The sequence below is a fragment of the Lemur catta genome, chromosome 5 (genome assembly GCF_020740605.2).
Source record: "Lemur catta isolate mLemCat1 chromosome 5, mLemCat1.pri, whole genome shotgun sequence".
Taxonomy (NCBI): domain Eukaryota; kingdom Metazoa; phylum Chordata; class Mammalia; order Primates; family Lemuridae; genus Lemur; species Lemur catta.
The window spans coordinates 5,581,074-5,598,897 of record NC_059132.1 but is presented as its reverse complement, the minus strand read 5'-3'; the positions used below and the strand labels follow the sequence as shown (position 1 = coordinate 5,598,897).

At 46.0% G+C, this 17,824-nt stretch overlaps 1 protein-coding gene across 1 annotated transcript in view; it reads left to right on the top strand.

The window, feature by feature from the left end:
- Positions 1-17,824, top strand: part of SIL1 (SIL1 nucleotide exchange factor) — a 195,929-nt gene that overhangs the window by 52,271 nt on the left and 125,834 nt on the right. The window contains exons 2-3 of the mRNA XM_045550923.1: positions 956-1,070; positions 7,693-7,831. Of these exons, the coding sequence (XP_045406879.1) occupies positions 966-1,070; positions 7,693-7,831 (244 nt within the window). The 5' untranslated portion in view covers positions 956-965. The remainder of the gene's footprint in view (positions 1-955; positions 1,071-7,692; positions 7,832-17,824) is intronic.

Here is a 17,824-nt window from a genome sequence, read left to right as displayed (position 1 = left end):
TTGTTTAGATGTTTCAAAAGGGATGTGAAAGGGTTTGTGTCTTGGGAATATTGAACTTTGCTGGCTTAGCGGCTGTTGATGCCTTTTGTCTTCAGGTATGATAATGGATATGGTTTAGAAGTGGATGGTAACACAGGCTTAAGTGGATTTGGCCCATGTTTGTTGACATGCAGACCCATTGATTAGTTTCTCTGTCTCCTTACCATAAGCCAATACCACCCTCCGCAACCTGATAACAAATTTTTTTTTGAAGTTAATTTCAGCATATTACGGGGGTACAAATGTTTAGGTTGCATACATTGCCTTTGCCCCACCCAAGTTAGAGCTTTTAGCATGTCCAACCCCCAGACAGTGTGCATCGCACCTGTTAGGTGTGAATATACCCATCTCCTCCTCCCCGCTCCCACCTGCTTGACACTCGATGAATGTTACTGCTGTATGTGCACATAAGTGTTGATCAGTTAATACCAATGTGATGCTGAGTACATGTAGTGTTTATTTTTCCATTCTTGTGATACTTCACTTAGTAGAATGGGCTCCAGCTCTACCCAGGATAATACAAGAGGTGCTAGATCACCATTGTTTTTTTGTGGCTGAGGAACTCCATGGTATAGATATGCCACATTTTATTAATCCACTTATGTACTGATGGGCACTTGGGTTGTTTCCAGCAAATTGTTAATGAGGAAGGAAGAGACCAGGGCTGTTGTAGCTCATGCAAGAGTCCTAGTTAACTGTACAGTTCTGGTCAGGGCATTTCTCCCTTTGGGTGGCTGGACTTGTTATGGGAGATGGAGGCTTCAGATTTATCTAGAAATGGTAGAAGACTTGTGATACCTTTACGCAGCAAATGTCTGGCATCGGTGAACAAGTGACATTGTGGGAATCACATTGCAAAGAGGAGACCAGGCACCAGCTTTCCATTGACCTTCTGTTTTCTGTGCTTCACCCTCAGGTTCCTAACTATGGCTCCCCAGAGCCGGCCTCCATCTAGGATGGCTCCTCTGGGCATGCTACTCGGGCTGCTGATGGCCTTCTGCTTTACCTTCTGCCTCAGTCGTCAAAACCAGGTAAGGTGTCTTGTTGGAAATAGGAAGGATCCCTAATAAGGTCTGAGAAAGCCTCCCTGTCACCAGGAAGGACTACTGTGGGAGTAGGGAGGGCTTTTATTTTTCTTTCTTACGGGAATGTGGCCGGCACTGGGTCAAAGAGTGCGTATACTTCTTCCTCCCCATCCCTGAGTCTTCTGGCCTCTGTTTAACACATTAACTGTCATGTGAGTTGTATTTAACTCATGCTAGTTTTGAGCCCAGGGCCTCATGAAGCATATGTAACTCGCACGTCTCTTTACCTTGGGAGTCGCATGAACTATTTTTCAAGTTGCATTTAACTCACGCATAGAAAACAATAAAAAATAACATTTTTTTCATTAAATTAGAAAGGATTTTTTAAATTTATTTTTTTTTTTTTAAGAAAGGATCATTTTATTTTCAAAGTTTTTTTTTCTATTTTCTTGATAAAACACTGTGGCCCAAGGAAAAAAAATATTTTTTCTAGTGTGGCAGTCAATGTGTTAAAACTTATGGCACAGTTTCCCTTTGGGGAAAAGATCTTGATGATGGTGATGGTAATGTAATAATAAGCTCCCACGTACCAAGCGTTGTATTAAGTGCTTTAGATGTATTCTCATTTAATCTTCCCAAGAACCTTATGAAGTAAGGCAACTACAATTTTCATCCTAATTTTGAGAAGGAAGAGACTAAAGCTTGGAGGCATTAGGTAACTTGGCCAAAATCATACAACCGGTTTGTGTCAGCGCTGAGAAGGTCAGGATTCTCCCCAGAAGCTGGGTGCCTGTGTGGTGAGCACCAGTTCTAAGTAACACTCTGCTTCCTCTACTCCTCTCTTCCTTATGCTTTCTCAGTCTATCTCTGTGTCCTCCTTCCCTCTGTCCTTTTCACCCTGTTCTTTCCAGGGCTGTCTTCATTAACCTATACCTCATTGCTCAGGGATTCTGTCATTGCCACAGGCAAGAGGAGAATGCCTGAGAAGGCCTTGAGCTCGGCCTGGCTGCAGCATGCCTGGCCCTGTTTCCCCAGCTTGTCCCAGCAACAGCCTGCCCTTGACCAGCTCCCAGTGCCCTCCCTCTGCCCTCCCTTGAGAAGCCCTGACTGTCAGCTTTCCGACAGTTGCACCCTCCCCTGGCCACCTTCCCCAACCCCCAGGGCTCCCACTAAATGTTGGGTAAAGCGCTGGAGGCTTTGGAGCAGGAGGCCCTTGAAGTGCAAATGACAATTGTGATGAATTTAATAACAATCCAGCTCAGCTGAGGTTCACCTCTGGCTCATGGCAAGCTTCCACTTTCTCTCTGAAGTCATTTGTTTTCCCTCTGCCTTTCTCCCCACTTTGTGGAGCAGGAGAAAACATAGTTAGGAGTCACGAATCTTTTTGAGTTTTTAATGTTCTCTAAGATTTTGTTGGTGCTGCTTTTTGGCTGCTGCTTCAAGGACAGTAAGTTTGGGATTCCAGGGGCCCCTGAGGTTGGGGCTATCTTTATCATGGCTTGGCAGTGCAATGGCCCAGAAAACCACCCCAAAGTCTTGAGGGATCAGGGCTATGTCCCCTCCCCAGCTTGCAGCTCATGAGGATCCTGTGCTCCCCTTCTTGAGCCTTAGCAGATGCACAATTAACACAAATGCGTGCTGATGAATTTACTTAAGGACCGTGTGTTAGTAAGTCCCTTTTGGATAATAGTCCAACCAAATAGATGAGCTTTCAGAGCCGTAATTATTCTGGCCCATTTATATTAGCTCTATTGAGTCTAGTCTCAAAAAAATGTTAATACTGACTTTCATCAACAGAAGCTGCTTTTATCCTTATGTCTGTTCCTAAGCTGTATCCATTTGTCATAATCTTTCATCATGTGCTAAGCACAAGTAGGAGTTGAAGCATTTTTTCTCTCATACCATAAAAATTGCTGCCCTGATGTCATTTAAAATCTAAATTATGCAGCCAGCCACCTTCACAACAGTGAAAGTGGAGTGGGGGTTGGGGGTGGTTATTATCCTTTCTTTAGATCCTGGAGTTCAGGTAAGCGCTTCTGATGGCCTGGAATTGTCCTCCCCAAGGGCGTTTAGGCAGGATAATGCCCACCCGGGAAAGGTTGGCTGTGTGTATCAGTGTGATCTGGAGCCAGCCTCCCTCCAGGCTCCTGCTGTGGCCCTTCCCTGGGATGCCACATGAGATGATGAAAGGCTGTGGGTGTGTGGTATTGGCCTTTAAAGAGATGGTGAGCAAGGAGGGAGGTACGGTAGTGGAGCCCAGGCCCTTTGTAAGCTCCCTTTTGCCACCTACTTTGACAATTCGACCCTTTCTGAGCTTTGTTTCCTTGTCTGTACAACAGGGTTGGTACGTCACTCTTAAGGTCTTAGTGTAGAGTAAATGTGATTATATATATAAAGCACCTAGCATTGAGACTGGCATAGTATGGCTAATGGTCATGAAATGTCAGCTGTTATTTTTAGTATAGGGGTGCTGCTTTTATGGTTTAATTTGGGGCTGTGTTAGCCAGGCTTCTATCCCCACAATATTGCCCCGCAGTCTGTCTCTGTCACAGTGTCTGTCAACCCACTATTAGAGATTCATTCATTCTCTTGGATCTTGAAGGCTTTGGTTTTTAAGCATTTCTTATTCAGATACAAGTGCAAGGAAGTGTGACATGATAAGCTGTTGTCAGCTAACACCTTAGCTGGGATTTCTTGCCAGTCAGTTGAGAGGAAACTGGTATCTGGAGTGACGGTGGTAGGGAGAAGAGAGTGCTGGCGATCCAGCCCGGGAGGAATCCTGAGACGCCAGCTGGGAAGGCACCAGGGCCTGGGATTTACTTAGGGCTGATCAAGGGCTGGCCTGCCTCTCTCCTCCTGGTCTCTCTCCCTGTTCAGGACATTGGCTGGGCAGAGTGGTGCTAGTTTTGCCTGTCCTCTCTCTGGGAGTGTGGTTTCTTCTCTGGCCCATGGAAGTCATTGCCTGGAAAGGGGGATATGCTGGTGGATGTGCTAAAATGGTCTCATTTCCCCAGCGCCATTCCATCAGCATCCAGGGCACAACCACAGGACACCTGACCAAGAAACACAGAAGTGTCAGAATTCCTGCGTGGGCTTTGGAGCCAGGCAGGTCTGGACTTAAATCTCTGCTTTGCTTTTGTGAGCAGTGTGATTTTGAGCAGCCTGGTATCTGCCCTCCTGTCTATAAAATGGTGATAAGAATATGTGCTTCACAGGTGAGACTCAGAGGAATTGAGGCATGGAAGGCACCTTAACCCATGCCTCGCATACGATCAGGGCTCAGTGAATGGTAGCTGCTGTTATCATAACCTCATCCTTGTGATGCTGCTTTTCCTCAAAACCTTTTGGAACTCTCCTTTCAAACTGACTGTCCAGCCTATGGTATGTTCATATCACTGAACTTCTTCCAGTGCTTCTGAGCCCTTGACCTTGGAGGACAGTCAGATGTGATTTGGGCAGAGGATCTGAAGTCTCTCAGAGCCAGATCTGGTGAACAGGGTGAGCTGATCAGATAGGGGAACACCAATTTTTTACCACCCCCCCCACCCCCCACACACTAAAAACTGAACGTACAGTAAAATAACGACAGAATGACAGCTTTTGTATTTGTGTCTTAAAGTCTGGTTCAAAGATGATACCAGGAGGAGGCACAAAAGCATTTTGAGCGGACTGGATTGTTGCAAGTGTTTTGCCCCCTTAGGGCTTGAAGCACGTGGCTCAGTGGTTCATTGGTCTCCTTCTAACCCTTCTTCTTGAACCTACTCTGTTAATCTTGTTAACAAAATCTGCATAAATAGGCTTTCCCTGCCCCCAGTAGCTAGAATGAGCACTAGCCCTGCCTGAATTTGCAGGGCCTCCTGCCATCTCATGATGATCACCGTTTCCCGTGCTCCTTTCTGCTTCCCTTGATGCAGAGAATTTCGTTGCTTGTTTGCAGCCACACCTGCCGAGAGTTACCTGGGTGATAGGTGTGGTAAAGCAAGGGTTTCAGTTTAATTTGGCCCTCTTAGTGTTCTAAAAATAAGAACATTTCACATAAAAATCTGAATTTCTGTTTTCTCTTCAAGTTGAATGCCTGTGTGGCAGTGATGGACCAGCTGAGTAGCATCTGCTTTCCTTGGTCGTGGTGGGCAGGGGGTGGGGGGGCTTCAGTTTTTACAGTCTCGCCACTCCCTGTTGTGTATACCTGTCCCACTTTATGCATTTACATCCATCCCTGCCTGGCCCCTGGAGGCATTTGATGGACACACCGCTGAGGTAAATTTTATGAGCATTCTCCTAGACCCACAGTCAGGTGCTTGTAGCAGGGCCGATCAGCATGACTGGGCCCTGGAGTATGTAGGCTCTGGGTACTTAGCAGGCAAGGTGGTCTTTGTTCTGGAATGTGAGGCTAGTACCTGCACCCAGCACATTCAGGTACTTTGGGCTGGCCTCAGTCTAAGGCACCTAAAAGACACACCTGCCTGTGGGAGGGGCATCCATTCATCTGTTTGTTCAGCAGTTACAAACTAAGCCCAGCGCTAGGCGTGGGGGGTACAGTGATGAAAGAGACTAACACAGTGCCTGCCCTCAGGAATCTCAGCTACTGGAAGCCCTTGATGTCCCTGTCCTCATGGGGGGTGCCTCCTGCCAGTCTGTCTTCTCTTTAGTCTCATAAGTACACCGGCTCTTCTGTTCCTAGTTTTCTTTTGAGCTCAGATTTGTGAAAACTTCAAGTTGAAGGGATAGTAGGGTTTGAGGGGCCAGGCAGTACAGGTGACCACCAGGCCAACCTGACCTGCCTGAATGATGCCATATTGTATAGTTACTTCCGGATGTCACAGCACAAACTCATCCAACTGGGAACGTATGACTACCTCTATAAGTAATAGTAGTAACAGCTACCATACACCCAGGGGTAGTGGTTTACAATGTAGCACCTCATCTAATATGTGAGCTAGATATTGTTATTATTTTCACTTTACAAATGTAGAAACTAAGGCTTAGAAAGTTAAGTCACTTTCCCAGAGTCACAGGAAACTGAGATTTAAACTTTGGGTTATCTACTGCAGAGCTTGAGTTCTTAACCGCTATGTTGGGGTCAGCGTCTCTCAATACTTGTGACATGATTTGAGGGCCTCTCGTTGGTTAAGATATTTTTCTTACTGGTCCTTACCAAGGTCTGAAATTCTGCTATCTAAATTCCATGTCTTTATTTCTGTTAAAATATAAAGGTTCTTAGAGGAGCTCTACATTGTCATCACTGACACCTTAACACCCTAACCTTTCCTCTGACAGCTAATTAAAAAGATTAGACTCCGAGAGACCTAGGCAGGTGGGAGTCTCTGTCTGGAGCTGGGGCACTACTTGAAGAGAGGCATTACATGTAACATCTCTCGGGCAGGGTTAGAATTGTTGGAAAACCAAAGTGAAATCTATATAAAGTACCCAGCACCGGTTTGGCCTTATAGGAGGAATTCAAGAAACATATTTCTTATTATTAGGGGAGGGATTGGGAAGTAGAGGAAAAGTGGTGACAGGGAAGGTGGGAGGGCTGAAATAACCTCTCCATGTACTACTGTGAATTCCTCTTTGCTCTCTCAAATGTAATTTCCCAGAGTTCTGGAACCCTCTGGTTCCAATTTCCTGAGGCCTTACTGCTTTTATGCAAGAACAGGTTTAAAAATGCGATGGAAAGGATGGGAGTCTAGGAAGGAGAAAAATGAATGATATTTTGTATTTATCTTGCATCTCTGTCTCCTAAGCTCAAAATACTCCACAGACACCATCTCATTAATCCTCCATGTTCTCCGTGGGATAGAAGGAAGGAGGTTTTAGGAAGTAGTTTCCAACCTGGGCATCTTCTTCCCTCAGCCCAGCTGTACTCCCACCCCACTTGCACCCCTTCCTCCATGGTTTGAAGTGTCCCAAGAGGTCACTGATGCCCCATAGGCACCCTGGGGAATTGCCAGGCCCTGTATTGTGTCCTGCTGGGCTGCTTGGGAATCAGCGGGGCCTTAGCAGCTGGCTTTTATACATCTGTGGTGGCCATTTGAGGCTTTACTCTCCCATGGGCATTTTTTTCTTTTATAAATATCTTTTTTTGGCTGGGCACAGTGTCTCACACTTACAATCCCAGCACCTTGGGAGGCCAGGGAAGGCGGATGGCTTGAGCCCAGGGGTTTGAGACCAGCCTGGGCAACATAGCAAGACCCTGTCTCTAAAAATAATAATAATAATAATAAATAAGTATCTTTACTGTAAAAGTAATATATATGAGTTTTAAACATCAAACAGTATAGCAGCATGTCAAATAAAAAGTAAAGCTCTTCTTGTCTCCTTTTGACAACCCCTTTCCCTGGTATATTCCTTTAACCCCCTTAAGATAGTATGGAATCTTCTGGGGTTGTTCCTTATGCATTTTCAGAAGAACCACATACACATGACAACATGCTGCGTTCATTCAGCCGTAGCACCTCACTCATGCTGGTTCTGAGGCTGGCCTTATGAAAGGAACTGCAGGTGTCCAAATGTGTCTGGGGTGGGGAAGAGGGGCTGGAGGAAAAGAGTGTGCCACCCCAGGCCATTTTCTGTCTGCTTGCCTGGTACGTAGTTCTGGCGGGTCATGCTCTCTGTTTTCTTTTCTCAGAAGGAGTTTGCGCTGAGCAACCCAGAGAAGAGCAGCACCAAAGAAACAGAGAGAACAGAAACCAAAGCAGAGGAGGAGCCAGACACCGAGATCTTGGAGGTGTTTCACCCGACCCATGAGTGGCAGGCCCTTGGGCCAGGTACCAGTCCAACCCTGTTCCCATGAAACATACTCTGAATTCAAACTGCATATGTCCTTTGTCCCCACAGGGCTGCTCTGAAAGAGCCACTGCTCTCTGGCCTGCTGGAGGGGAACAGTGTGGTCTGTCAGAGTGGTAGCTGCTGCTGTAAGGCTCAGGGACCTTCATTTTCCAGCAGAACAGAAATTGCGACATCTGAGTGCCCTGGAAGGAAGGCAGGTGGTGGGTGGCCGTGCTTTCTGAGCAAGTGATTGAAAACTTTCTTTCCTTGCACTTCTGAAGCACAGGAGAGGCAGTGACATGTGCCTCACTCTGCAAATGCTATTTTGGGCTCTGCTGCTCGGCTCAGTGCTGCTGAAATATTGTTCATGGGAGAGTCCTGAGCACCGGTGTGGGGCAGGAATGTTCTGTTGTTAAAGGGACCTGTGCCAAGAAATAGGGGCTGGTCCTGGTCTGGTTTTTAAATGGAACATCCTCAGAAGGAACAACTTTCTCACCCTTTCATGAGCCTGGGTCCAGGGCTTAAGATAGTAATGCAAATAGCCAGCAGTTGTGGAGTGTTTACCATGTTCAGGTACTGTGCTAGGTGCTGCATGTGCATAATCTTGTTCAATCTTTACAATAATAGAAACTATTTTGTATTTTCAGATGAAAACATCTAGACTCAGAGAGGTTACATAACTTGTCCTTTGTCATTCAGCTAACTTGTCCTATGCCATTGACCCCAGAGCCTGGACCCACTCTCCTCCCACCTCTCCTTCCCAGTGCCACTGTCCCTGGGTGGAGCCTCCTATGCTGACACGTGGGACTGTTTTCGGGAGTAGGCTGTTTGTGTGCTGCGCTGTGGCAAGGTAGATGGCAGCTGCCACGGTGTAGTTTCATAAGCTCCTTGCCGATATTCATCACCACGTCCTCACTGCCCGCATTACTGCTGTGCTGGCAGGGCAGCATTTGCTGTGCCAGCCAGCTTTCTGGTAGCAATGTTGCTCCTGCTGGGCTTGCATACGGGTAGTTGCTGCTACAGAAGAGTGATGAAGCACCAAGGAAGCCAGTGGGAGCTAATGGCATTGGGCAGAGGGAGGTTTCAGGAGCAGCAGATCCAACCTCTGCCTGCCCAGCCTTCCCTGAGAACTAACCTCCCCCACCCTCAGTCCTTGAGAACTAAAACCAGAGGGGCTCTTACGGGGTAGGGTGTGGAAGATGTGGGCTGTATTCACTTGTTTTATGTGGTGTCACTTGCAGTGCTTTTGACAAGGCAAGTGCCTGGGGCACATGGAGGTCAATGTCCCTACTCCTACCCTATCTGTTCCTGTGGTTGAGTCAGTAGCACCCTTCAACCAGTAGTACCCTGGTTCACATTGCAAACAGAACAAGTTGACAGTTCTGACCCTGGGCCCACTACCCTCTGGGCAGTGGGACTGCTCTTAGTGGCTAAAGAAAAGAGCCCTTCTCTGTGTCCTTGTGGAGGGAGAGCTAGAGCCTTTGTGACAGGTGTGGGCTGTGGGCTCTGAGAAGGTCCTGGAGAACTGGAGTGGAGCACTGATTTTTACATTTAACTTGATGCTGCATTGACATCACCCTCTGCCTTATAGTTTTCTCAGAGCCCGTTGTAAATTCTTCGGCACCAAATTCCCCTGGGGTTGCCCCAGCGGCCGGTGTGTTGCAGTCGAGCACATAAACAGAGGTCCTGCAGCTCAGAGGGCAATGCAGCTCTGGTTCCAGTTGTACCTGTCCCATCCCAAAAGCATTTTTTGCCTGTACCTTGGCAACCTTTGGAATCATCCCCAAAGCAGGACTGGTGAGAGGACACTAGGCTTCTTCTGGCCTCAGTGTCTGATGTGGAGTGATTCAGAGTCTGGCGTGATGGAGTCGGACGAGCAGAGGCAGATGGGACAATACAGAATTGAGGTGTTTCATGTGTATATTGTTAGGAAATTGGCCTCTCAGTGGTCTGTGGATAGCTGGCGCTTGCCTTCAGCCAGAGTATGATATTTACCACATTCTGAATGCTGCCTGGTAGCTTCCAATCCATCTACCAGAAGGTTAAAAGGAATGTAGCCATTCCTGAGAACTTCATGGGGAGGAAAATGAGGAGGTAGTGTAATTTAGCGGTAAAGAGGACAGACTTAGATTCAGCCAGTCCTGGGTTCAAATCTTAGCTTTGCTACTTGGAAGAACTTGGGCAAGTCACTGAATCCTTCTGCTCTTTGATTTCCCTCCTGGTCATATGGGGGAAATGTCCTGCCCTGCCTGCTGCAGAGGCTGTTGTGTGGAGTGAGTGAGACAGATGATAGATGCAAAGCCCTCTGCCAATTCCTGACATGAAGAAATCCCTCAGTGCTCACAGCTGTTCTGATTTTCAATGGTAAATTCTCCATTTGCACCACCCCTTCAACTCAGTTGTGGAATTGGATGCCAGTGAGGGTATGTCAACATGTAGCCTTCCTGTCCCTGTGGCCTTACATGGGGAAGGGAACTTATGATGTGAAGGAGAGACTTCATGCTCATGAAATTGTTCTCCTTCCTCCCTCCCTCCCTCCCTCCCTCCACAGAGATTTTGATGAAGGAGCAAGGTTAAGCATGAGCAGAAGGGGTTAGCAGAGCATTTTCTGCCTGAGAGTAATTGATATAGCACAGGAAGTTGGTAGCATCTCTTTTGGGGACTTTTAAGGAAATGGCAAGTTATATTGACAGTTATTGACCCCAGTTCAATACCTTCTGTCCCCTCAGGTCTCTGAAGGGAGAGCAGCATCTCTGTTGTCCTTAGACCTCCAAGGGGGAAAACTAGGGTACATGGCTGTGGGCTGGGCTCATGTGAAGGCAGATTTCCAGACTGCCTGCTGCAGCTTGGAACACCAGGGGACCAGCCCGTGACTTCGTGGGCCTTCCCGCCAGCCCAGGTGGCAATTGGGCCCCAGCCACTGAGCCCTGGAACAGCTACAGGTCACTCTCCTGAAGTCTGCCTGCCTCTGTTATTACTGTCAGCATCCTCACTGGGAGCCACTTGTTCCTAGAAGTGATTTTCCTGTCTCTCTTTCTTCTGGTTTATTTTGGGATCTGCCTCACCTTTGGAGGCACAGCAAGCATTTGAGTGTGGATTCAGCATCAGCTGTTCTCAAGCAAGCAGAGGAAAGCTGTTTGCTGGCAGATCCTATGGGTTCTGGGCAGGGAACTGAGGAATTTGTCTTGGGGCTGAGAACCCCTGAACACCAGGACTTTGTGCCTGTGTACTTGTCATTACAGAATGTGGGTCACAGCCAGATTTGGTGGAGCTTCTGCTCCCTGGGCATTTTCTGAGATCCTACTTTGTGCCAGGCGCTGTAATCATAGCCAGAGATATAGGTAATAGCTCACATTTAGTGACATGGACTCTGCCAGGCATCCTTGGAGGGCAGGTGCTATAACTATCCTCATTTTTATAGAAAAAAACTGAATCTCAGAGAGAAGAAATGACTTAACCACGTAACCGATAAGTGGTAGAATCAGAATTCAAACCTAGCTTTGTCTGGCTCTAAACCTCAGCTCCTAACCACTGTGCCATACTGTCTTCCTGGGTAGCAAAAGGGACGTGGCCCCTGCCCTCTAGCAGCTCGTAGTCTCACAGAGGATACCGAGACAAAAGAAAAAAGAAAAAGAAAAGCACCTAAAGTGGTTTTGGATATCCTGGTGGAAGTGCCTTGTGCTCAGTGAGGGCACAAAGGGTGGTGTGACAAGGCCAGGGCCTTCTGTCTTTAATTCTGAGATCTTGGTAGGGCAGTTAGTCAAATTTTATGATGCTGAACCTCTAGCCCCACCAATAGCTCTCTTTTTGAGCTGTGTGGCTTTGGTCAGGTTGCTCAAAATCTCTGAATCTAAGTTTCCTTATCTGAAAATAGGGATAAAAATATCTGCTTCAGAGATGAGAATGAAACAAGGCTAACATATGTAAAATGTTTCATGCAGGGTCTGGCACATAGGACACATTCAATAAGTGGCTATCGTTGTCATTTTAAAAAATATACCTTTGATACCTCCCTTTCCTTGGGGACCTGACGGAGAAGTAGTGGTGAGGAGGTAGCCTGGGAAGAGCCCTCCTCACGTTGCCCGTTAGCCAGTGCTGCACGTCGGCCCCGTGTGCTCAGGGGAGAATAGCCAGGCTCAGCCCGGCTCCTTATTGACCTGATCTGACTCCGGGCGGCTGTGAGAGTCTCTGGAATATTGGTATTAGCACAAAGAGCCCACTCGATGTGAGCACGCAGGAAGCCTGTGCAGGAACACATTCATGTGAGGAGGGAAAAAAATCCAAATCATCAACAACTGATGAGAGCAATCCAAGAATTATAGAGCACCAGCCATCTGGTCAGATCATTTCAGATCTGCACGAGCAATAAGAGGGAATTGAATTTTAAAAACCTCATTTATAGTAGACCAACTACTCTGGTTTCAAGTATTTAAGAGAGGAGTCTGATTTCCTGCAGGCTCTGGACGTCTGTCTGAAGGAGCACCTGGCTCTGGTCTGGGTGACTGGGGGACTGTTTCTGTGGGGCCTTTGGCTCTTGGCAGCTTTGAGAGGCTGTGTGGTTCTTCAGTCCTCTGTCACCAGCTGGGTGTCCAATAATTCAATTCAATTCTGACATTATCTACCTGGAGTTAGTGTCACATTCTACACGTTAAAGGGCTAAGACTGCCCTCATTTCAGATGGCTGTTGCAAGTCCCGGCCACCTGTATTTCTGACTAACCAGCTACATATTGGAGATTCTCACAACCTCATCCTCATGCTTGATAATTTGCTAGAATTGCCCTCAAAACTCAGGAAAACACTTCACTTATATTTGCTGGTTTATTGTAAAGGATGAAACTCAGTAACAGACAAATGGAAGAGGTGCAGGGGTAAGGTACTGGAGTGTGGGTGGGGTAGCCTCACCGAGCTTCCATGCCTTTTCCAGGTGCGCCAGCCTCCCAGCACGCCAGTGTATTCACCAGCCCTCAAGTTCAAGTGGAGTTCAGGAAGCTCTCTGAATCCCATTGTTTAGGGGCCTTTATGGAGGTTTCATTATGTAGTCATGATTTATAAAGGCATTAGCCATTGGTGATTGAACTCAATCTCTAGTCTCCCTTCTCTCCCCCGAGGTTGGGGTGGGGATGGGCTGAAAGTTCCAACCCTCTTATCATGGGTTGTTCTTTCTGGAGACCAGCCCTCATCTTGGTCTCCTGAACAGAGACCAGAAAGTGAGAATGTATCTACTTGGCTAGAGAGGCAGGTATGTGTAGGGGGACAATGAGATGGTGGTGGTGGGCAGCATTCTCTGTTTCCAAGGTGGGGGACAGTAAGAGGGAGAGGGGAGATGAGGAGGAGAACTGACAAGCCAGTAGGTGTAAAGGGCTGAAAGTAAGTGTAACTTATGAGTCTGTCATTGAGGCCAACCAGGGCCTGTGCTGGGAGATGAGGAAATGAAGAAAGATGATATGAACTCCTGGGTTTAAAGAGTTTGAGAGTAAATGGAAGAAGAGAACTAAAATGGTAATTTCAGAGCTAGCCACATCAAAAAACTTATTTATTTCATATTCTATTTGTTGAATTCCTACAATGTTCCAAGTATAGTACTTGATGGTGGGGATGTCATGGTGGGCATGACAGAGGCTTGCCCACCTGGGCTTATGGTGTAGGAGGACCCCCAGACAAGAATGTGGCACTATGAGGACACGGAAGGCCCTGAAGGAATGGCTTCCCAGAGGTGGCATCATTGCAGCTGGATGGAGAGAGGTTTTGTGTATGTCAGAAGGCAGAAAGGAAAGGAATCAGTGTTGACAGAAAGATTTATTAATAAAATCTCAGAGAGATCATTGATGGGGTAAAGTTATTTAGGTGGCAGACAGGCAGTCTTGGCTTCATGAATATGATGAGACTTAGAAATTAGAAGCAGAGGCTAGAAGGAGACACAGAAAGGTGGGAGAGATATAGAGGGAAATTGAAGAGGCTTCTGTTAGATGTCTTCAGTTTTCTGAGCCAAGCTGAGGGTGGGCTTCTGCCTTGGGTGATAAAAGAGAAAGGCTCAGTTGGGTGCTTGAGAAATGGAAGGTTAGGAAAAATCCCTATGGGGAACATGCTTGGACAACCAAGAGGTGAGAACTAAGCATCACCCAGCATCAGGAAGGGTCCAGTTGACATCTGACAAACCTGACTTTGTGGTGGGCCAGGACCGGTGGGTTTGGTGACTTTCTTGAGCAATCTGAGCCTTGGACAGTGGATAGGTGGGCAGCAGGATAGCTGGCGTTGAAGGAATGGTGGACACATCATTCTGGGGACTGTTGGGTTCTCCCCGGGGTTGTTGAGACAGACCTTTGTCTATCTGGCCTTTGAGGCTCGGTGAGGAAAAGGCCAGAATAGCAAGCTAGGGAGCTTTATGGAAACTCCTCTGAACCTACTCCAGCCTTCCCTCTTCTGCAGACAGGGAATATCAAGAAGACTCTTCGAAGCCCCTAGAAATGTCCAAGGGCAGGGTCGGGGTGACAAACCACTAGCCACTGATCTTCTGGCAGGCCTGGAAAGAACCCGAATGAAGCAGGGCTTCAAGTGCAGGGGGCTCTGTAAGCCTTTTGTTGTTTGGGTGCCAATCAGGCTGATTGATATATTCCTGTTCATGTTGGGGTTTTGTTATTGTTCGTAAACTCATAGGTTGTTAGTCTTGCCTTATTTCCTATAATATGTTGATTTGGGAAAACAAAGATTGAGTTTTATTTTAATTTGTTTAATTCCTAGAACAGTCCATTTATAGTTTATATAATGCAGTTGTTTGGAAGGAGAGGACCATTACTTTGGATTAAAAAGTTTTCAGATTTGATTACCTGTGGTCATAATTAGTTTATCTAGACAGAGGTGAGTTTTTATGGAATAGTAATATGGTATATTTGCAAAGTTATTTTTGCTTAAGAAAAAAAAAAAAAGAAAACTATCCCTACCCCCAACCCCAGCAGCCCTCTAAATGTTGCATAAACATCATCATGTTAATCTCTATTCCATCATTTCTTGGCTTTGCCAAGTTAAACTTTTGGACAGAGGATGAGGAGGTTGTCTGGTATCTTGTGGCCAAGAATGACTGAGGGGAAGTAGGACCCAGGAATTCTAATCTAGCAGTTGGGTATGGAAGGGAGAAAAACTAACTTTTTTTTTCTTTTTTTTACATCCCCTTGTGCTAGGTGCTTTGTGTACATTATTTAAGTCCTCAAGATGCCCCATAAGGAAATGGTTACATCTTCTCTTAGTCTCTTTTGGAGCCCATGGTCCATTGGTGAAGGGGCCTCAGAGCCCATTGCTTTTCCCAGGATTTCCTTTCTTTCTTCTGAAGATAGAAACTGCACTTCTGTTTGAAGTCTATGCGGGAACAGAATACTGTGAATTTTGGAGGCCTTTGACACTGACAGGGGGAAATTATTCAAGTGGATGCAGAATTATTCAAGCTGTCTCGTTTTGGTTTCCTAGGTTAGAGCTTAGGGATAGATCCAGATGTCCTAAAACATGGTGGAGTAAGTGGCCCTGTGTGCAGTGTGATTTGAGGGCTGTTAGCTGGCTTCAGATTCCCTCTGGGTTGAATTACAGATGGAGAGGCTGGAGGAATTGTTCCCTAAAGTTTGTCAGTATTTCAGCTTCCAGTATTTGATCAAAATAGTTAGCTGAGGGTACCTTAGAGATAGGTATAGAATGGTAGATTTCAAAGGGGAGGGGTTCTTTCTTTTACAAAGATGGCAGTAATAGAGGCAGCCAGATGAAGTATTTGATTTATGAGTCCATCTTAGTGGTGGTATTGAAGGATGCACACTTGTGAAGAGAGGTGAGAGGAAGACAAGTCAAAGGAAGGCAAGACCTTTTCACCTATTTGCTGGCTTCATCTAACCCTGCTTATGCCTGTCAATGAAAGTCTTGGTTCCATAGTGGCTGTTTGAACAAAATACTCTTTTTCTGTCTCCCTCATTTTCATGCTCTCAGCCTTTCTCCCTCTCCCCTCCATCGCAGCCTACCTTCTCTGCCTCCTTTCCTCCCTTGCTGTAGAGGCCCATCCCTGCAGCTGAGTGGCAGGTGGCAGGGATGGATAGGTGGAGAGGTGTGTAGCTGGGGAATATTTTCTCAATTCTGCTATCATCAAAGAAATGACTTCCAAGGCAATCCGTCCAGCCACGTATTTCGGTGATCAGTCAGAACCAGAGGAAAACACATTAGCATTGCCAGAGAGGGGATTTGGGAAAAATCAAGTCTGTGGAACTGAGTGATCTAAAGTCATAAGCATTAAAAACAAATCCTGGAGTGCAGCTGGAGTTCTTCCCAGCCTGTCTCCCACAGCCCTGTCCCTTAACACATATACACTCTGTGCTACATGAATGGTTTGTGCCTTAACTTTCCCAACGAGCCTAATGCTAAAGAGGAAATACCAGCTAGTGTTGCTCATCATTGGGTATTTCTGGGCATGACATGGAAAACAAGCAATCCCAGAAGGTTTTTTCCCCCCTTTTTAAGGTTTTGTGACCTCTGTGTTTCCATACACCTGCAAAGGCTTTGGAAGAGAGTTCTCTTGAATTAAGCAAACCTACATGCTCAGCTGGTTTGCCTCTGCTTGGTACCAGTCTGGAGTGAGGGCTCAGGAGAACAATGGTCTTTTCTTTGCCCTTAGTCCAGAAAGGTGCTTCTTGTCAAGACAAAAATTATCTTTTGGTTGTATGGGCAGAACTTAGAAATTAAAATGAAATAGTTTTTCTCCTTTGGAAAAAAGACAAAGCCTATAATGACATTTCTTCAATGAGACATGTACTTCAGCAAGAGGGGAGGTGGAGGACAGAGCCCAAGCTGTATTTTGGCATTTGGTTGTCATTGAAGTGCCTTGAATATAACATACAGTATAGTGTTGTATAGTCAATCTACCTGGGTGCATACCTCAGCTCTTTTACAGCTGGTAGCCATGAAAGCTTAATGAAATATCCCCATCTGTAAAATAGGGGTAGTAATAATACCTACTTCGGAGAGTTATTTTAACTAGTAAATAAGTGGCCAGGCGTGGTGGCTCACACCTGTAATCCTAGCACTCTGGGAGGCTGAGGTGGGAGGATCGCTTGAGGTCAGGAATTCGAGACCAGCCTGAGCAAGAGTGAGACCCGTCTCTATTAAAAATAGAAAAATTATCTGGGGTGTGGTGGCGCGTGCCTGTAGTCCTAGCTACTTGGGAGGCTGAGGCAGGAGGATTGCTTGAGCCCAGGAGTTTGAGGTTGCTGTGAGCTAGGCTGATGCCATGGCACTCTAGCCTGGGTGACAGAGCAAGACTCTGTCTCAATAAATAGATGGATAGATAGATAGTAAATGAAGTAAAAAGTATTTACTGTAGTGCCAGGTACGTAATTACATCTCAACATTAGCTGCTATTGTTTCTATTATACTAAAAATTAATGGACATCAGACAAACCCGTATTGAGGTACAATCTGCAGAATAACCAACCAGTACACTTCAAGTATGTCTGGGTCAGGAAAGACAAAGACTGAGCAACTGTCACAGATTGGAGGAGACTAAGGAGACATGACAACTAAATACAATGTGGTATCGTAGATTTGATTCTGGAACAGGAAAAAAAAAATTAGTGGAAAAACTAGTGAAACCTGAAAAAAGCCTATAGTTTAATTACTACTGTTGTACCAATGTTAATTTCTTAGTTTTGATAATTGTTCTATAGTTATATAAGATGTTAATATCAGGAGAATCTGGGTGAAGGGTATATGAGAACTCCGTAGTTTTCTTGCGACTTTTCTGTAAGTCTAAAATTATTTCAACAGGAGGCTGAGGCAAGAAGATTGCTTAAGTGCTGGAGTTCGGGGCTGCAGTGAGCTGTGATTGTGCCACTGTACTACAGCCTGGGTTATAGAGTGAGACCCTATCTCCTTAAAAAAAAAAAAAAGACAGAAAAATTATTTCAAAATAAAAAGTTAAACAAAGTAAGTGAATATCCAAGTATTTTTTTTTTTTTACCTAGACCTG